General features: G+C 57.2%; 1 protein-coding gene across 2 annotated transcripts in view; it reads right to left on the bottom strand.

Annotated features, from left to right (window-relative positions):
- Positions 1 to 342: 342 nt before the first annotated feature.
- LOC136579659 (myoD family inhibitor-like) overlaps positions 343 to 22,283 on the bottom strand; it is a 28,326-nt gene continuing 6,385 nt past the window's right edge. Inside the window, exon 4 of one of the 2 annotated variants that reach the window (XM_066579707.1) lies at positions 343 to 676. In XM_066579707.1, coding sequence (XP_066435804.1) covers positions 426 to 676 — 251 coding nt within the window. In that variant the 3' untranslated portion in view covers positions 343 to 425. Of the gene's footprint in view, positions 677 to 5,149; positions 5,753 to 22,283 lie in introns of those variants that run through there. The other variant, XM_066579705.1, reaches the window with a different exon arrangement.

Raw genomic sequence — 22,283 nt, forward strand, 5'->3', positions numbered from 1 at the left:
TCCGGACCCTTTGATAATCCGGACCCTCTGATAATCCGGAATCCCGGATAATGCAGACCCCCTGATAATCCGGACCCTCTGATAATCCAGAACCCCGGATAATGCGGACCCCCTGATAATCCGAACCCCCTGATAATCCGGACCCCCTGATAATCCGGCACTGCCCTTTCCAGCTAAGAATTGTAACTTGTAGCTTTTTTTGTCTACTGATTGGCCATTATTAACCCTTCGTGGTGTGACTTGGAGCCGCCGTACTCCATGATGCTGCGGGCTCAGGGCCATTCACTGCGGCATCTCGGGACTCCGAATCCCCTGGTGGATACACAATGACGACACTGGACAGAGGGCATACAGCTTTATTGACATGTGGGTACAGGCGCTGGCATATTGTGTTACTCCATCTAAATGTTGGCGCGGCGGGCGGTTCAGGACGGGAAGCAGAGGGAACAACACTCCAGGCAAATGTCCAGGCAGTCCGATGAGTGGCAGCCCTCGTCCAGCAGGGCACAACCAGGGCCACAGGGCCAAATCCGGGCACACATCAATCCATCAGGGCACAGTGACCCACACAGGGCTCCGTCACCGCAGAGCCCGCAGCTCACACACCCCAGGACTGCAGAGCACAGGATGGAGACCTCGCAGAACAGGCTGGCCAGGAGACAGCGGGCACACCTGTCTACAGAGAGAGACAGTTGTCAGGCAGGAGACAGCGGGCACACCTGTCTACAGAGAGAGACGGTTGTCAGACAGAAGACAGCGGGTACACCTGTCTGCAGAGAGAGACGGTTGTCAGACAGAAGACAGCGGGCACACCTGTCTACAGAGAGAGACGGTTGTCAGACAGAAGACAGCGGGCACACCTGTCTACAGAGAGAGACGGTTGTCAGACAGAAGACAGCGGGCACACCTGTCTGCAGAGAGACGGTTGTCAGGCTGGAGACAGCGGGCACACCTGTCTACAGAGAAAGACGGTTGTCAGGCGGGAGACAGTGGGTACACCTGTCTACAGAGAGAGACGGTTGTCAGGCAGGAGACAGCGGGTACACCTGTCTACAGAGAAATGGTTGTCAGGCAGGAGACAGCGGGCACACCTGTCTACAGAGAAATGGTTGTCAGGCAGGAGACAGCGGGCACACCTGTCTACAGAGAGATGGTTATCAGGCAGGAGACAGCGGGTACACCTGTCTACAGAGAGAGACGGTTGTCAGCCAGGAGACAGCGGGCACACCTGTCTACAGAGAGAGACGGTTGTCAGACAGAAGACAGCGGGCACACCTGTCTACAGAGAGACGGTTGTCAGGCAGGAGACAGCGGGCACACCTGTCTACAGAGAGAGACAGTTGTCAGGCAGGAGACAGCGGGTACACCTGTCTACAGAGAGAGACGGTTGTCAGACAGAAGACAGCGGGCACACCTGTCTACAGAGAGACGGTTGTCAGGCAGGAGACAGCGGGCACACCTGTCTACAAAGAGAGACTGCTGTCAGGCAGAAGACAGTGGGCACACCTGTCTACAGAGAGAGACGGTTGTCAGGCAGGAGACAGCGGGTACACCTGTCTACAGAGAGAGACAGTTGTCAGGCAGGAGACAGCGGGTACACCTGTCTACAGAGAGAGACGGTTGTCAGGCAGGAGACAGCGGGTACACCTGTCTACAGAGAGACGGTTGTCAGGCAGGAGACAACGGGTACACCTGTCTGCAGAGAGAGACGGTTGTCAGGCAGGAGACAGTGGGTACACCTGTCTACAGAGAGATGGTTGTCAGGCAGGAGACAGCGGGTACACCTGTCTACAGAGATACGGTTGTCAGGCAGGAGACAGCGGGTACACCTGTCTGCAGAGAGAGACGGTTGTCAGGCAGGAGACAGCGGGTACACCTGTCTACAGAGAGACGGTTGTCAGACAGGAGACAGCGGGTACACCTGTCTACAGAGAGATGGTTATCAGGCAGGAGACAGCGGGTACACCTGTCTACAGAGAGAGACAGTTGTCAGGCGGGAGACAGCAGGCACACCTGTCTACAGAGAGACGGTTGTCAGACAGGAGACAGCGGGTACACCTGTCTACAGAGAGAGACTGTTGTCAGGCAGGAGACAGCAGGCACACCTGTCTACAGAGAGATGGTTATCAGGCAGGAGACAGCGGGTACACCTGTCTACAGAGAGAGACGGTTGTCAGAAAGAAGACAGCGGGCACACCTGTCTACAGAGAGACGGTTGTCAGACAGGAGACAGCGGGCACACCTATCTACAGAGAGAGACGGTTGTCAGAAAGAAGACAGCGGGCACACCTGTCTACAGAGAGACGGTTGTCAGGCTGGAGACAGCAGGCACACCTGTCTACAGAGAGAGACGGTTGTCAGGCGGGAGACAGCAGGCACACCTGTCTACAGAGAGACGGTTGTCAGGCTGGAGACAACGGGCACACCTGTCTACAGAGAGAGACGGTTGTCAGGCGGGAGACAGCGGGCACACCTGTCTACAGAGAGAGACGGTTGTCAGGCGGGAGACAGCGGGCACACCTGTCTACAGAGAGATGGTTATCAGACAGAAGACAGCGGGCACACCTGTCTACAGAGAGAGATGGTTGTCAGGCAGGAGACAGCGGGCATACCTGTCTACAGAGAGAGACGGTTGTCAGACAGAAGAGAGCGGGCACACCTGTCTACAGAGAGACGGTTGTCAGGCTGGAGACAGCAGGCACACCTGTCTACAGAGAGAGACGGTTGTCAGGCGGGAGACAGCGGGCACACCTGTCTACAGAGAGACGGTTGTCAGGCTGGAGACAGCGGGCACACCTGTCTACAGAGAGATGGTTATCAGGCAGGAGACAGCGGGCACACCTGTCTACAGAGAGACGGTTGTCAGGCTGGAGACAACGGGCACACCTGTCTACAGAGAGATGGTTGTCAGGCAGGAGACAGCGGGCACACCTGTCTACAGAGAGAGACGGTTGTCAGGCGGGAGACAGCAGGCACACCTGTCTACTGAGAAACGGTTGTCAGGCAGGAGACAGCGGGCACACCTGTCTACAGAGAGAGACGGTTGTCAGGCGGGAGACAGCGGGCACACCTGTCTACAGAGAGATGGTTATCAGACAGAAGACAGCGGGCACACCTGTCTACAGAGAGAGATGGTTGTCAGCCAGGAGACAGCGGGCATGCCTGTCTACAGAGAGAGACGGTTGTCAGACAGAAGACAGCGGGCACACCTGTCTACAGAGAGACGGTTGTGAGGCAGGAGACAGCGGGCACACCTGTCTACAGAGAGAGACAGTTGTCAGGCAGGAGACAGCGGGCACACCTGTCTACAGAGAGAGACAGTTGTCAGGCAGGAGACAGCGGGCACACCTGTCTACAGAGAGAGACGGTTGTCAGGCAGAAGACAGCGGACACACCTGTCTACAGAGAGATGGTTGTCAGGCAGGAGACAGCAGGTACACCTGTCTACAGAGAGAGACGGTTGTCAGACAGAAGACAGCGGGCACACCTGTCTACAGAGAGACTGTTGTCAGGCAGGAGACAGTGGGCACACCTGTCTACAGAGAGAGACGGTTGTCAGGCAGGAGACAGCGGGTACACCTGTCTACAGAGAGAGACAGTTGTCAGGCAGGAGACAGCGGGTACACCTGTCTACAGAGAGAGACGGTTGTCAGGCAGGAGACAGCGGGCACACCTGTCTACAGAGAGACGGTTGTCAGGCAGGAGACAGCAGGTACACCTGTCTACAGAGAGAGACGGTTGTCAGGCGGGAGACAGCGGGCACACCTGTCTACAGAGAGACGGTTGTCAGGCAGGAGACAGCGGGCACACCTGTCTACAGAGAGATGGTTGTCAGGCAGGAGACAGCAGGCACACCTGTCTACAGAGAGAGATGGTTGTCAGACAGAAGACAGCGGGCACACCTGTCTACAGAGAGAGATGGTTGTCAGCCAGGAGACAGCGGGCACACCTGTCTACAGAGAGACGGTTGTCAGGCAGGAGACAGTGGGCACACCTGTCTACAGAGAGAGACAGTTGTCAGGCAGAAGACAGCGGGCACACCTGTCTACAGAGAGACTGTTGTCAGGCAGGAGACAGTGGGCACACCTGTCTACAGAGAGAGACGGTTGTCAGGCAGGAGACAGCGGGTACACCTGTCTACAGAGAGAGACGGTTGTCAGGCAGGAGACAGCGGGCACACCTGTCTACAGAGAGACGGTTGTCAGCCAGGAGACAGTGGGCACACCTGTCTACAGAGAGAGACAGTTGTCAGGCAGAAGACAGTGGGCACACCTGTCTACAGAGAGAGACAGTTGTCAGGCAGGAGACAGTGGGCACACCTGTCTACAGAGAGAGACAGTTGTCAGGCAGAAGACAGCGGGCACACCTGTCTACAGAGAGACTGTTGTCAGGCAGGAGACAGCGGGCACACCTGTCTACAGAGAGACGGTTGTCAGGCAGAAGACAGCGGGCACACCTGTCTACAGAGAGACGGTTGTCAGGCAGGAGACAGCAGGCACACCTGTCTACAGAGAGATGGTTGTCAGGCAGGAGACAACAGGCACACCTGTCTACAGAGAGAGACGGTTGTCAGGCGGGAGACAGCGGGCACACCTGTCTACAGAGAGACGGTTGTCAGGCAGAAGACAGCGGGCACACCTGTCTACAGAGAGATGGTTGTCAGGCAGGAGACAGCAGGCACACCTGTCTACAGAGAGATGGTTGTCAGGCAGGAGACAACAGGCACACCTGTCTACAGAGAGAGACGGTTGTCAGGCGGGAGACAGCGGGCACACCTGTCTACAGAGAGACGGTTGTCAGGCAGGAGACAGCGGGCACACCTGTCTACAGAGAGACGGTTGTCAGGCGGGAGACAGCGGGCACACCTGTCTACAGAGAGACGGTTGTCAGGCGGGAGACAGCGGGCACACCTGTCTACAGAGAGACGGTTGTCAGGCGGGAGACAGCGGGCACACCTGTCTACAGAGAGACGGTTGTCAGGCAGGAGACAGCGGGTACACCAGTCTACAGAGAGACAGTTGTCAGGCGGGAGACAGCGGGTACAGTGGCTGAGAGAGACTGCAAGAGACTGTCATACGTGATGAACATTATAGGGAGAGTCACATGATTAAAAGAGACTGCTGCCATTGTACATTATAGAGACCTCAGACGGGACAGATCCTCATGAAGTCCGGCGGTCTGGCAGTTCTGTGCCCGCGACCCGCAGATCCCTGAGGTTGGCGTCTCACGGAGACTGCAGTGACGGTTGGTGCCCGAGTCGCCGTGCAGCCATAGTGGGCAGGCCAGACATAGAGGATAGTCCGCACGTCCCCCTAAGGACTTCTCCAGGGTAGAAAGAAGCTGTTGTGTCACAGCGCCACGTCTGCCCGTAGGCCGTGTCTGGTATTGCATCTCATCCCCATTGAAGTGAACAGAGCAGGCGCTGAGCTGCAGTACCGAACCCCGCCATATGGGGCTACACTCCGCATCGTTGGCTCTGACAGGAGGGATGACCTGGGTTAGTGGTAGCACAGCTCGGAGATCTCCATGGCCAGCTCCAAGCACTCGGCCGTGTGCTGACACAGGTCCAGGCAGCCGCTGTTAGTGCAGCAGGAAGAGGTGCCGCAGCAGCAGAGGTCATGCAGGTCCGGCAGGCAGGTGTAGGAGCAGAGGCAGCGCACACCTGAGAGGCAGGTGCCCGGCAGGAGGAGCAGACAGTCCGAGAAATGGCAGAAGAGACAGGCGAGGAGCAGAGAGGCCGTGAGATCCGACACTGTGGAGAGAATGGGGAGAGCCGTCAGCCGGCGGTCCCTGGGGGGCTCATGCACACGGCCAACCAGGGGACCCCCCAGTGAGGTGATCACCGGCGGTGAAGAGCCGATTAGGGCCGCCTGCATGCGCAGTACAGATAATGCCGCCGCCGCGCCGGGCCCTCACCTGGATCCCACGACCTTCCCGCAATGATAATTGAGGATGGGCCGCGGGTCGGACGGCTTCCACTGCCATCAACAGAAGTCGTGCGGGCAGAGCGGCCGCGGCTCTCTACCTGACACATTACATATGGGCACTTTACCTGGCACAGTGTATTGAGGCACTCTCTACCGGGCACAGTTTATAGGGGCACACTCTACCTGGCACTGTGTATGGGGGCACTCTCTACCTGGCACAGTGTATGGGGGAACTCTCTACCAGGCACAGTGTATGGGGGCACTCTCTACTGGGCACAGTGTATGGGGGCACTCTCTACCTGGCACAGTGTATAGGGGCACTCTTTACCTGGCACACTGTATTGGAGCACTCTACCTGGTACAGTTTATGGGGACCCTCTCTCCCTGGCACAGTGTATGTGGCACTCTACCTGGCACATTACATATGGGCACTCTACCTGGCACAGTGTATTGAGGCACTCTCTACCTTACAGAGTGTATGGGGGGCTCTTTCTACCTGGCATAGTGTATGGGGGCACTCTCTACTGGGCACAGTGTATGGAGGCACTGTCTAGCTGGCACAGTGTATGGAGGCACTCTCTACCGGGCACAATGTATGGGGGCACTCTCTACTGGGCACAGTGTATGGGGGCACTCTCTACTGGGCACAGTGTATGGGGGCACTCTCTACCTGATACAGTGTATGGGAGCACTCTCTAGCTGGCACAGTGTATGGAGGCACTCTCTAGCTGGCACAGTGTATGGAGGCACTCTCTAGCTGGCACAGTGTATGGGGGCACTCTCTACCGGGCACAGTGTATGGGGGCACTCTCTACTGGGCACAGTGTATGGGAGCACTCTCTACCTGGCACAGTGTATGGGGGCACTCTCTACTGGGCACAGTGTATGGGGGCACTTTACCTGGCACAGTGTACAGGGGCACTCTTTACCTGGCACAGTTTATAGGGACACTCTACCTGGCACAGTGTATTGGGGCACTCTACCTGGCACACTGTATGGGAGCACTCTACCTGGTACCGTTTATGGGGACCCTCTCTCCCTGGCACAGTGTATGGGGCACTGTACCTGGCACAGTTTATGGGGCACTCTACCTGGCACATTACATATGGGCACTCTACCTGGCACAGTGTATTGAGGCACTCTCTACCTTACACAGTGTATGGGGGGCTCTTTCTACCAGGCACAATGTATGGGGGCACTCTCTACCGGGCACAGTGTATAGGGGCACTCTTTACCTGGCACAGTTTATATGTACACTCTACCTGACACAGTGCATGGGGGAACTCTCTAGCTGGCACAGTGTATGGGGGAACTCTCTAGCTGGCACAGTGTATGGGGGCACTCTCTACTGGGCACAGTGTATGGGGGCACTCTCTACTGGGCACAGTGTATGGGGGCACTTTACCTGGCACAGTGTATTGGGGTACTCTACCTGGCACACTGTATTGGAGCACTCTACCTGGTACAGTTTATGGGGACCCTCTCTCCCTGGCACAGTGTATGTGGCACTCTACCTGGCACATTACATATGGGCACTCTACCTGGCACAGTGTATTGAGGCACTCTCTACCTTACAGAGTGTATGGGGGGCTCTTTCTACCAGGCACAATGTATGGGGGCACTCTCTACCGGGCACAGTGTATAGGGGCACTCTTTACCTGGCACAGTTTATATGTACACTCTACCTGACACAGTGCATGGGGGAACTCTCTAGCTGGCACAGTGTATGGGGGAACTCTCTAGCTGGCACAGTGTATGGGGGCACTCTCTACTGGGCACAGTGTATGGGGGCACTCTCTACTGGGCACAGTGTATGGGGGCACTTTACCTGGCACAGTGTATTGGGGTACTCTACCTGGCACACTGTATTGGAGCACTCTACCTGGTACAGTTTATGGGGACCCTCTCTCCCTGGCACAGTGTATGTGGCACTCTACCTGGCACATTACATATGGGCACTCTACCTGGCACAGTGTATTGAGGCACTCTCTACCTTACAGAGTGTATGGGGGGCTCTTTCTACCTGGCACAGTGTATGGGGGCACTCTCTACCGGGCACAGTGTATGGGGGCACTCTCTACCAGGCACAGTGTATGGGAGCACTCTACCTGGTACAGTTTATGGGGACACTCTCTACCGGGCACAGTGTATGGGGGGGCTCTTTCTACCTGGCACAGTGTATGGGGGCACTGTACCTGGCACAGTTTATGGGGCACTCTACCGGGCACAGTGTATGGGGGCACTCTCTACTGGGCATAGTGTATGGGGGCACTCTCTACCTGGTACAGTTTATAGGGCCACTCTTTACCTGGCACAGTGTATGGCGGCACTCTACCTCGTACAGTTTATGGGGCACTCTACCTGGCACAGTGTATTGGGGGCACTCTCTACCTGGCACAGTGTATGGAGGCACTCTCTACCGGGCACAGTGTATGGGGGCAGTCTCTACCGCTGCATAGTGTATGGGGGCACACTCTACCGGGCACAGTGTATGGAGGCACTGTCTAGCTGGCACAGTGTATGGAGGCACTCTCTACCGGGCACAGTGTAAGGGGGCACTCTCTACTGGGCACAGTGTATGGGGGCAATCTCTACTTGGCACAGTGTATGGGGGCACTCTCTACTGGGCACAGTGTATGGGGGCACTCTACCTGGCACAGTGTATGGGGGCACTCTCTACCTGGCACAGTGTATGGAGGCACTCTCTACCGGGCGCAGTGTATGGGGGCACTCTCTACTGGGCACAGTGTATGGGAGCACTCTCTATCTGACACAGTGTATGGGGGCACTCTCTACCGGGCACAGTGTATGGAGGCACTCTCTATCTGACACAGTGTATGGGGGCACTCTCTACCGGGCACAGTGTATGGAGGCACTCTCTATCTGACACAGTGTATGGGGGCACTCTCTACCGGGCACAGTGTATGGAGGCACTCCCTACCGGGCACAGTTTATGGGGGCACTCTCTACCGGGCACAGTGTATGGAGGCACTCTCTATCTGACACAGTGTATGGGGGCACTCTCTACCGGGCACAGTGTATGGAGGCACTCTCTACCTGACACTGTGTATGGGGGCACTCTCTACCTGGCACAGTGTATGGGGGAACTCTCTATCTGACACAGTGTATGGGGGCACTCTCTACCGGGCACAGTGTATGGGGGCACTCTCTACTGCTGCATAGTGTATGGGGGCACTCTCTACCGGGCACAGTGTATGGGGCACTCTCTACCAGACACAGTGTATGGGGGCACTCTCTACCGGGCACAGTGTATGGGGGCACTCTCTACCTGACACAGTGTATGTGGGCACTCTCTACTGGGCACAGTGTATGGGGGCACTCTCTACTGGGCACAGTGTATGGGGGCACTCTACCTGGCACAGTGTATGGGGGCACTCTCTACCGGGCACAGTGTATGGGGGCACTCTCTACCGGGCACAGTGTATGGGGGCACTCTCTACCGGGCACAGTGTATGGGGGCACTCTCTACTGGGCACAGTGTATGGGGGCACTCTCTACCAGGCACAGTGTATGGGGGCACTCTCTACCGGGCACAGTGTATGGGGGCACTCTCTACCTGACACAGTGTATGTGGGCACTCTCTACTGGGCACAGTGTATGGGGGCACTCTCTACTGGGCACAGTGTATGGGGGCACTCTACCTGGCACAGTGTATGGGGGCACTCTCTACCGGGCACAGTGTATGGAGGCACTCTCTACCTGACACAGTGTATGGGGGCACTCTCTACTGGGCACAGTGTATGGGGGCACTCTACCTGGCACAGTGTATGGGGGCACTCTCTACCGGGCACAGTGTATGGGGACACTCTCTACCTGACACAGTGTATGGGGGCACTCTCTACCGGGCACAGTGTATGGGGGCACTCTCTACTGGGCACAGTGTATGGGGGCACTCTCTACTGGGCACAGTGTATGGGGGCACTCTCTACCTGGCACAGTGTATGGGGGCACTCTCTACCTGACACAGTGTATGGGGGCACTCTCTACCGGGCATAGTGTATGGGGGAACTCTCTACCGGGCACAGTGTATGGGGGCACTCTCTACTGGGCACAGTGTATGGGGGCACTCTCTACCTGACACAGTGTATGGGGGCACTCTCTACCGGGCATAGTGTATGGGGGCACTCTCTACCGGGCACAGTGTATGGGGGCACTCTCTACTGGGCACAGTGTATGGGGGCACTCTCTACCTGGCACAGTGTATGGGGGCACTCTCTACCTGACACAGTGTATGGGGGCACTCTCTACCGGGCATAGTGTATGGGGGGCACTCTCTACCGGGCACAGTGTATGGGGGCACTCTCTACTGGGCACAGTGTATGGGGGCACTCTCTACTGGGCACAGTGTATGGGGGCACTCTCTACTGGGCACAGTGTATGGGGGCACTCTCTACCGGGCACAGTGTATGGGAGCACTCTCTACCTGACACAGTGTATGGGGGCACTCTCTACCGGGCATAGTGTATGGGGGCACTCTCTACCGGGCACAGTGTATGGGGGCACTCTCTACTGGGCACAGTGTATGGGGGCACTCTCTACCTGGCACAGTGTATGGGGGCACTCTCTACCTGACACAGTGTATGGGGGCACTCTCTACCAGGCATAGTGTATGGGGGCACTCTCTACCGGGCACAGTGTATGGGGGCACTCTCTACTGGGCACAGTGTATGGGGGCACTCTCTACCGGGCACAGTGTATGGGGGCACTCTCTACTGGGCACAGTGTATGGGGGCACTCTCTACTGGGCACAGTGTATGGAGGCACACTCTACCTGGCACAGTGTATGGGGGCACTCTCTACCGGGCACAGTGTATGGGGGCACTCTCTACTGGGCACAGTGTATGGGGGCACTCTCTACCGGGCACAGTGTATGGGGGCACTCTCTACTGGGCACAGTGTATGGGGGCAATCTCTACTTGGCACAGTGTATGGGGGCACTCTCTACTTGGCACAGTGTATGGGGGCACTCTACTGGGCACAATGTATGGAGGCACTCTCTACCTGATACAGTGTATGGGGGCACTCTCTACCTGGCACAGTGTATGGAGGCACTCTCTAGCTGGCACAGTGTATGGAGGCACTCTCTAGCTGGCACAGTGTATGGAGGCACTCTCTACCGGGCGCAGTGTATGGGGGCACTCTCTACTGGGCACAGTGTATGGGAGCACTCTCTACCTGGCACAGTGTATGGGGGCACTCTCTACCGGGCACAGTGTATGGGGGCACTCTTTAGCTGGCACAGTATATGGGGGCACTCTCTACCAGGCACAGTGTATGGAGGCACTCTCTACCGGGCACAGTTTATGGGGGCACTCTCTACCGGGCACAGTGTATGGAGGCACTCTCTATCTGACACAGTGTATGGGGGCACTCTCTACCGGGCACAGTGTATGGAGGCACTCCCTACCGGGCACAGTTTATGGGGGCACTCTCTACCGGGCACAGTGTATGGAGGCACTCTCTATCTGACACAGTGTATGGGGGCACTCTCTACCGGGCACAGTGTATGGAGGCACTCTCTACCTGACACTGTGTATGGGGGCACTCTCTACCTGGCACAGTGTATGGGGGAACTCTCTATCTGACACAGTGTATGGGGGCACTCTCTACCGGGCACAGTGTATGGGGGCACTCTCTACTGCTGCATAGTGTATGGGGGCACTCTCTACCGGGCACAGTGTATGGGGCACTCTCTACCAGACACAGTGTATGGGGGCACTCTCTACCGGGCACAGTGTATAGGGGCACTCTCTACCTGACACAGTGTATGTGGGCACTCTCTACTGGGCACAGTGTATGGGGGCACTCTCTACTGGGCACAGTGTATGGGGGCACTCTCTACTGGGCACAGTGTATGGGGGCACTCTACCTGGCACAGTGTATGGGGGCACTCTCTACCGGGCACAGTGTATGGGGGCACTCTCTACCGGGCACAGTGTATGGGGGCACTCTCTACCGGGCACAGTGTATGGGGGCACTCTCTACCAGGCACAGTGTATGGGGGCACTCTCTACCAGGCACAGTGTATGGGGGCACTCTCTACCGGGCACAGTGTATGGGGGCACTCTCTACCTGACACAGTGTATGTGGGCACTCTCTACTGGGCAAAGTGTATGGGGGCACTCTCTACTGGGCACAGTGTATGGGGGCACTCTACCTGGCACAGTGTATGGGGGCACTCTCTACCGGGCACAGTGTATGGAGGCACTCTCTACCTGACACAGTGTATGGGGGCACTCTCTACTGGGCACAGTGTATGGGGGCACTCTACCTGGCACAGTGTATGGGGGCACTCTCCAACGGGCACAGTGTATGGGGACACTCTCTACCTGACACAGTGTATGGGGGCACTCTCTACCGGGCACAGTGTATGGGGGCACTCTCTACTGGGCACAGTGTATGGGGGCACTCTCTACTGGGCACAGTGTATGGGGGCACTCTCTACCTGGCACAGTGTATGGGGGCACTCTCTACCTGACACAGTGTATGGGGGCACTCTCTACCGGGCATAGTGTATGGGGGCACTCTCTACCGGGCACAGTGTATGGGGGCACTCTCTACTGGGCACAGTGTATGGGGGCACTCTCTACTGGGCACAGTGTATGGGGGCACTCTCTACTGGGCACAGTGTATGGGGGCACTCTCTACCTGACACAGTGTATGGGGGCACTCTCTACCGGGCATAGTGTATGGGGCACTCTCTACCGGGCACAGTGTATGGGGGCACTCTCTACTGGGCACAGTGTATGGGGGCACTCTCTACCTGGCACAGTGTATGGGGGCACTCTCTACCTGACACAGTGTATGGGGGCACTCTCTACCGGGCATAGTGTATGGGGGCACTCTCTACCGGGCACAGTGTATGGGGGCACTCTCTACTGGGCACAGTGTATGGGGGCACTCTCTACTGGGCACAGTGTATGGGGGCACTCTCTACCGGGCACAGTGTATGGGAGCACTCTCTACCTGACACAGTGTATGGGGGCACTCTCTACCGGGCATAGTGTATGGGGGCACTCTCTACCGGGCACAGTGTATGGGGGCACTCTCTACTGGGCACAGTGTATGGGGGCACTCTCTACCTGGCACAGTGTATGGGGGCACTCTCTACCTGACACAGTGTATGGGGGCACTCTCTACCGGGCATAGTGTATGGGGGCACTCTCTACCGGGCACAGTGTATGGGGGCACTCTCTACCGGGCACAGTGTATGGGGGCACTCTCTACCGGGCACAGTGTATGGGGGCACTCTCTACTGGGCACAGTGTATGGGGGCACTCTCTACTGGGCACAGTGTATGGAGGCACACTCTACCTGGCACAGTGTATGGGGGCACTCTCTACCGGGCACAGTGTATGGGGGCACTCTCTACTGGGCACAGTGTATAGGGGCACTCTCTACTGGGCACAGTGTATGGGGGCACTCTCTACCTGGCACAGTGTATGGGGGCACTCTCTACCTGGCACAGTGTATGGGGGCACTCTCTACTGGGCACAGTGTATGGGGGCACTCTCTACTGGGCACAGTGTATGGGGGCACTCTCTACTGGGCACAGTGTATGGGGGCACTCTCTACTGGGCACAGTGTATGGGGGCACTCTCTACCGGGCACAGTGTATGGGGGCACTCTCTACCTGACACAGTGTATGGGGGCACTCTCTACTGGGCACAGTGTATGGAGGCACACTCTACCTGGCACAGTGTATGGGGGCACTCTCTACTGGGCACAGTGTATGGGGGCACTCTCTACTGGGCACAGTGTATGGGGGCACTCTCTACTGGGCACAGTGTATGGGGGCACTCTCTACTGGGCACAGTGTATGGGGGCACTCTCTACCTGGCACAGTGTATGGGGGCACTCTCTACCTGACACAGTGTATGGGGGCACTCTCTACCGGGCATAGTGTATGGGGGCACTCTCTACCGGGCACAGTGTATGGGGGCACTCTCTACTGGGCACAGTGTATGGGGGCACTCTCTACTGGGCACAGTGTATGGGGGCACTCTCTACTGGGCACAGTGTATGGGGGCACTCTCTACCTGACACAGTGTATGGGGGCACTCTCTACCGGGCATAGTGTATGGGGCACTCTCTACCGGGCACAGTGTATGGGGGCACTCTCTACTGGGCACAGTGTATGGGGGCACTCTCTACCTGGCACAGTGTATGGGGGCACTCTCTACCTGACACAGTGTATGGGGGCACTCTCTACCGGGCATAGTGTATGGGGGCACTCTCTACCGGGCACAGTGTATGGGGGCACTCTCTACTGGGCACAGTGTATGGGGGCACTCTCTACTGGGCACAGTGTATGGGGGCACTCTCTACCGGGCACAGTGTATGGGAGCACTCTCTACCTGACACAGTGTATGGGGGCACTCTCTACCGGGCATAGTGTATGGGGGCACTCTCTACCGGGCACAGTGTATGGGGGCACTCTCTACTGGGCACAGTGTATGGGGGCACTCTCTACCTGGCACAGTGTATGGGGGCACTCTCTACCTGACACAGTGTATGGGGGCACTCTCTACCGGGCATAGTGTATGGGGGCACTCTCTACCGGGCACAGTGTATGGGGGCACTCTCTACCGGGCACAGTGTATGGGGGCACTCTCTACCGGGCACAGTGTATGGGGGCACTCTCTACTGGGCACAGTGTATGGGGGCACTCTCTACTGGGCACAGTGTATGGAGGCACACTCTACCTGGCACAGTGTATGGGGGCACTCTCTACTGGGCACAGTGTATGGGGGCACTCTCTACTGGGCACAGTGTATGGGGGCACTCTCTACCGGGCACAGTGTATAGGGGCACTCTCTACTGGGCACAGTGTATGGGGGCACTCTCTACCTGGCACAGTGTATGGGGGCACTCTCTACCTGGCACAGTGTATGGGGGCACTCTCTACTGGGCACAGTGTATGGGGGCACTCTCTACTGGGCACAGTGTATGGGGGCACTCTCTACTGGGCACAGTGTATGGGGGCACTCTCTACTGGGCACAGTGTATGGGGGCACTCTCTACCGGGCACAGTGTATGGGGGCACTCTCTACCTGACACAGTGTATGGGGGCAATCTCTACTGGGCACAGTGTATGGAGGCACTCTCTACCGGGCACAGTTTATAGGGGCACACTCTACCTGGCACTGTGTATGGGGGCACTCTCTACCTGGCACAGTGTATGGGGGAACTCTCTACCAGGCACAGTGTATGGGGGCACTCTCTACTGGGCACAGTGTATGGGGGCACTCTCTACCTGGCACAGTGTATAGGGGCACTCTTTACCTGGCACACTGTATTGGAGCACTCTACCTGGTACAGTTTATGGGGACCCTCTCTCCCTGGCACAGTGTATGTGGCACTCTACCTGGCACATTACATATGGGCACTCTACCTGGCACAGTGTATTGAGGCACTCTCTACCTTACAGAGTGTATGGGGGGCTCTTTCTACCTGGCATAGTGTATGGGGGCACTCTCTACTGGGCACAGTGTATGGAGGCACTGTCTAGCTGGCACAGTGTATGGAGGCACTCTCTACCGGGCACAATGTATGGGGGCACTCTCTACTGGGCACAGTGTATGGGGGCACTCTCTACTGGGCACAGTGTATGGGGGCACTCTCTACCTGATACAGTGTATGGGAGCACTCTCTAGCTGGCACAGTGTATGGAGGCACTCTCTAGCTGGCACAGTGTATGGAGGCACTCTCTAGCTGGCACAGTGTATGGGGGCACTCTCTACCGGGCACAGTGTATGGGGGCACTCTCTACTGGGCACAGTGTATGGGAGCACTCTCTACCTGGCACAGTGTATGGGGGCACTCTCTACTGGGCACAGTGTATGGGGGCACTTTACCTGGCACAGTGTACAGGGGCACTCTTTACCTGGCACAGTTTATAGGGACACTCTACCTGGCACAGTGTATTGGGGCACTCTACCTGGCACACTGTATGGGAGCACTCTACCTGGTACCGTTTATGGGGACCCTCTCTCCCTGGCACAGTGTATGGGGCACTGTACCTGGCACAGTTTATGGGGCACTCTACCTGGCACATTACATATGGGCACTCTACCTGGCACAGTGTATTGAGGCACTCTCTACCTTACACAGTGTATGGGGGGCTCTTTCTACCAGGCACAATGTATGGGGGCACTCTCTACCGGGCACAGTGTATAGGGGCACTCTTTACCTGGCACAGTTTATATGTACACTCTACCTGACACAGTGCATGGGGGAACTCTCTAGCTGGCACAGTGTATGGGGGAACTCTCTAGCTGGCACAGTGTATGGGGGCACTCTCTACTGGGCACAGTGTATGGGGGCACTCTCTACTGGGCACAGTGTATGGGGGCACTTTACCTGGCACAGTGTATTGGGGTACTCTACCTGGCACACTGTATTGGAGCACTCTACCTGGTACAGTTTATGGGGACCCTCTCTCCCTGGCACAGTGTATGTGGCACTCTACCTGGCACATTACATATGGGCACTCTACCTGGCACAGTGTATTGAGGCACTCTCTACCTTACAGAGTGTATGGGGGGCTCTTTCTACCAGGCACAATGTATGGGGGCACTCTCTACCGGGCACAGTGTATAGGGGCACTCTTTACCTGGCACAGTTTATATGTACACTCTACCTGACACAGTGCATGGGGGAACTCTCTAGCTGGCACAGTGTATGGGGGAACTCTCTAGCTGGCACAGTGTATGGGGGCACTCTCTACTGGGCACAGTGTATGGGGGCACTCTCTACTGGGCACAGTGTATGGGGGCACTTTACCTGGCACAGTGTATTGGGGTACTCTACCTGGCACACTGTATTGGAGCACTCTACCTGGTACAGTTTATGGGGACCCTCTCTCCCTGGCACAGTGTATGTGGCACTCTACCTGGCACATTACATATGGGCACTCTACCTGGCACAGTGTATTGAGGCACTCTCTACCTTACAGAGTGTATGGGGGGCTCTTTCTACCTGGCACAGTGTATGGGGGCACTCTCTACCGGGCACAGTGTATGGGGGCACTCTCTACCAGGCACAGTGTATGGGAGCACTCTACCTGGTACAGTTTATGGGGACACTCTCTACCGGGCACAGTGTATGGGGGGGCTCTTTCTACCTGGCACAGTGTATGGGGGCACTGTACCTGGCACAGTTTATGGGGCACTCTACCGGGCACAGTGTATGGGGGCACTCTCTACTGGGCATAGTGTATGGGGGCACTCTCTACCTGGTACAGTTTATAGGGCCACTCTTTACCTGGCACAGTGTATGGCGGCACTCTACCTCGTACAGTTTATGGGGCACTCTACCTGGCACAGTGTATTGGGGGCACTCTCTACCTGGCACAGTGTATGGAGGCACTCTCTACCGGGCACAGTGTATGGGGGCAGTCTCTACCGCTGCATAGTGTATGGGGGCACACTCTACCGGGCACAGTGTATGGAGGCACTGTCTAGCTGGCACAGTGTATGGAGGCACTCTCTACCGGGCACAGTGTAAGGGGGCACTCTCTACTGGGCACAGTGTATGGGGGCAATCTCTACTTGGCACAGTGTATGGGGGCACTCTCTACTGGGCACAGTGTATGGGGGCACTCTACCTGGCACAGTGTATGGGGGCACTCTCTACCTGGCACAGTGTATGGAGGCACTCTCTACCGGGCGCAGTGTATGGGGGCACTCTCTACTGGGCACAGTGTATGGGAGCACTCTCTATCTGACACAGTGTATGGGGGCACTCTCTACCGGGCACAGTGTATGGAGGCACTCTCTATCTGACACAGTGTATGGGGGCACTCTCTACCGGGCACAGTGTATGGAGGCACTCTCTATCTGACACAGTGTATGGGGGCACTCTCTACCGGGCACAGTGTATGGAGGCACTCCCTACCGGGCACAGTTTATGGGGGCACTCTCTACCGGGCACAGTGTATGGAGGCACTCTCTATCTGACACAGTGTATGGGGGCACTCTCTACCGGGCACAGTGTATGGAGGCACTCTCTACCTGACACTGTGTATGGGGGCACTCTCTACCTGGCACAGTGTATGGGGGAACTCTCTATCTGACACAGTGTATGGGGGCACTCTCTACCGGGCACAGTGTATGGGGGCACTCTCTACTGCTGCATAGTGTATGGGGGCACTCTCTACCGGGCACAGTGTATGGGGCACTCTCTACCAGACACAGTGTATGGGGGCACTCTCTACCGGGCACAGTGTATGGGGGCACTCTCTACCTGACACAGTGTATGTGGGCACTCTCTACTGGGCACAGTGTATGGGGGCACTCTCTACTGGGCACAGTGTATGGGGGCACTCTACCTGGCACAGTGTATGGGGGCACTCTCTACCGGGCACAGTGTATGGGGGCACTCTCTACCGGGCACAGTGTATGGGGGCACTCTCTACCGGGCACAGTGTATGGGGGCACTCTCTACTGGGCACAGTGTATGGGGGCACTCTCTACCAGGCACAGTGTATGGGGGCACTCTCTACCAGGCACAGTGTATGGGGGCACTCTCTACCTGACACAGTGTATGTGGGCACTCTCTACTGGGCACAGTGTATGGGGGCACTCTCTACTGGGCACAGTGTATGGGGGCACTCTACCTGGCACAGTGTATGGGGGCACTCTCTACCGGGCACAGTGTATGGAGGCACTCTCTACCTGACACAGTGTATGGGGGCACTCTCTACTGGGCACAGTGTATGGGGGCACTCTACCTGGCACAGTGTATGGGGGCACTCTCTACCGGGCACAGTGTATGGGGACACTCTCTACCTGACACAGTGTATGGGGGCACTCTCTACCGGGCACAGTGTATGGGGGCACTCTCTACTGGGCACAGTGTATGGGGGCACTCTCTACTGGGCACAGTGTATGGGGGCACTCTCTACCTGGCACAGTGTATGGGGGCACTCTCTACCTGACACAGTGTATGGGGGCACTCTCTACCGGGCATAGTGTATGGGGGAACTCTCTACCGGGCACAGTGTATGGGGGCACTCTCTACTGGGCACAGTGTATGGGGGCACTCTCTACCTGACACAGTGTATGGGGGCACTCTCTACCGGGCATAGTGTATGGGGGCACTCTCTACCGGGCACAGTGTATGGGGGCACTCTCTACTGGGCACAGTGTATGGGGGCACTCTCTACCTGGCACAGTGTATGGGGGCACTCTCTACCTGACACAGTGTATGGGGGCACTCTCTACCGGGCATAGTGTATGGGGGGCACTCTCTACCGGGCACAGTGTATGGGGGCACTCTCTACTGGGCACAGTGTATGGGGGCACTCTCTACTGGGCACAGTGTATGGGGGCACTCTCTACTGGGCACAGTGTATGGGGGCACTCTCTACCGGGCACAGTGTATGGGAGCACTCTCTACCTGACACAGTGTATGGGGGCACTCTCTACCGGGCATAGTGTATGGGGGCACTCTCTACCGGGCACAGTGTATGGGGGCACTCTCTACTGGGCACAGTGTATGGGGGCACTCTCTACCTGGCACAGTGTATGGGGGCACTCTCTACCTGACACAGTGTATGGGGGCACTCTCTACCAGGCATAGTGTATGGGGGCACTCTCTACCGGGCACAGTGTATGGGGGCACTCTCTACTGGGCACAGTGTATGGGGGCACTCTCTACCGGGCACAGTGTATGGGGGCACTCTCTACTGGGCACAGTGTATGGGGGCACTCTCTACTGGGCACAGTGTATGGAGGCACACTCTACCTGGCACAGTGTATGGGGGCACTCTCTACCGGGCACAGTGTATGGGGGCACTCTCTACTGGGCACAGTGTATGGGGGCACTCTCTACCGGGCACAGTGTATGGGGGCACTCTCTACTGGGCACAGTGTATGGGGGCAATCTCTACTTGGCACAGTGTATGGGGGCACTCTCTACTTGGCACAGTGTATGGGGGCACTCTACTGGGCACAATGTATGGAGGCACTCTCTACCTGATACAGTGTATGGGGGCACTCTCTACCTGGCACAGTGTATGGAGGCACTCTCTAGCTGGCACAGTGTATGGAGGCACTCTCTAGCTGGCACAGTGTATGGAGGCACTCTCTACCGGGCGCAGTGTATGGGGGCACTCTCTACTGGGCACAGTGTATGGGAGCACTCTCTACCTGGCACAGTGTATGGGGGCACTCTCTACCGGGCACAGTGTATGGGGGCACTCTTTAGCTGGCACAGTATATGGGGGCACTCTCTACCAGGCACAGTGTATGGAGGCACTCTCTACCGGGCACAGTTTATGGGGGCACTCTCTACCGGGCACAGTGTATGGAGGCACTCTCTATCTGACACAGTGTATGGGGGCACTCTCTACCGGGCACAGTGTATGGAGGCACTCCCTACCGGGCACAGTTTATGGGGGCACTCTCTACCGGGCACAGTGTATGGAGGCACTCTCTATCTGACACAGTGTATGGGGGCACTCTCTACCGGGCACAGTGTATGGAGGCACTCTCTACCTGACACTGTGTATGGGGGCACTCTCTACCTGGCACAGTGTATGGGGGAACTCTCTATCTGACACAGTGTATGGGGGCACTCTCTACCGGGCACAGTGTATGGGGGCACTCTCTACTGCTGCATAGTGTATGGGGGCACTCTCTACCGGGCACAGTGTATGGGGCACTCTCTACCAGACACAGTGTATGGGGGCACTCTCTACCGGGCACAGTGTATAGGGGCACTCTCTACCTGACACAGTGTATGTGGGCACTCTCTACTGGGCACAGTGTATGGGGGCACTCTCTACTGGGCACAGTGTATGGGGGCACTCTCTACTGGGCACAGTGTATGGGGGCACTCTACCTGGCACAGTGTATGGGGGCACTCTCTACCGGGCACAGTGTATGGGGGCACTCTCTACCGGGCACAGTGTATGGGGGCACTCTCTACCGGGCACAGTGTATGGGGGCACTCTCTACCAGGCACAGTGTATGGGGGCACTCTCTACCAGGCACAGTGTATGGGGGCACTCTCTACCGGGCACAGTGTATGGGGGCACTCTCTACCTGACACAGTGTATGTGGGCACTCTCTACTGGGCAAAGTGTATGGGGGCACTCTCTACTGGGCACAGTGTATGGGGGCACTCTACCTGGCACAGTGTATGGGGGCACTCTCTACCGGGCACAGTGTATGGAGGCACTCTCTACCTGACACAGTGTATGGGGGCACTCTCTACTGGGCACAGTGTATGGGGGCACTCTACCTGGCACAGTGTATGGGGGCACTCTCCAACGGGCACAGTGTATGGGGACACTCTCTACCTGACACAGTGTATGGGGGCACTCTCTACCGGGCACAGTGTATGGGGGCACTCTCTACTGGGCACAGTGTATGGGGGCACTCTCTACTGGGCACAGTGTATGGGGGCACTCTCTACCTGGCACAGTGTATGGGGGCACTCTCTACCTGACACAGTGTATGGGGGCACTCTCTACCGGGCATAGTGTATGGGGGCACTCTCTACCGGGCACAGTGTATGGGGGCACTCTCTACTGGGCACAGTGTATGGGGGCACTCTCTACTGGGCACAGTGTATGGGGGCACTCTCTACTGGGCACAGTGTATGGGGGCACTCTCTACCTGACACAGTGTATGGGGGCACTCTCTACCGGGCATAGTGTATGGGGCACTCTCTACCGGGCACAGTGTATGGGGGCACTCTCTACTGGGCACAGTGTATGGGGGCACTCTCTACCTGGCACAGTGTATGGGGGCACTCTCTACCTGACACAGTGTATGGGGGCACTCTCTACCGGGCATAGTGTATGGGGGCACTCTCTACCGGGCACAGTGTATGGGGGCACTCTCTACTGGGCACAGTGTATGGGGGCACTCTCTACTGGGCACAGTGTATGGGGGCACTCTCTACCGGGCACAGTGTATGGGAGCACTCTCTACCTGACACAGTGTATGGGGGCACTCTCTACCGGGCATAGTGTATGGGGGCACTCTCTACCGGGCACAGTGTATGGGGGCACTCTCTACTGGGCACAGTGTATGGGGGCACTCTCTACCTGGCACAGTGTATGGGGGCACTCTCTACCTGACACAGTGTATGGGGGCACTCTCTACCGGGCATAGTGTATGGGGGCACTCTCTACCGGGCACAGTGTATGGGGGCACTCTCTACCGGGCACAGTGTATGGGGGCACTCTCTACCGGGCACAGTGTATGGGGGCACTCTCTACTGGGCACAGTGTATGGGGGCACTCTCTACTGGGCACAGTGTATGGAGGCACACTCTACCTGGCACAGTGTATGGGGGCACTCTCTACCGGGCACAGTGTAT

Source organism: Eleutherodactylus coqui, chromosome 10 (assembly GCF_035609145.1).
Source record: "Eleutherodactylus coqui strain aEleCoq1 chromosome 10, aEleCoq1.hap1, whole genome shotgun sequence".
In the NCBI taxonomy this organism is placed as follows: domain Eukaryota; kingdom Metazoa; phylum Chordata; class Amphibia; order Anura; family Eleutherodactylidae; genus Eleutherodactylus; species Eleutherodactylus coqui.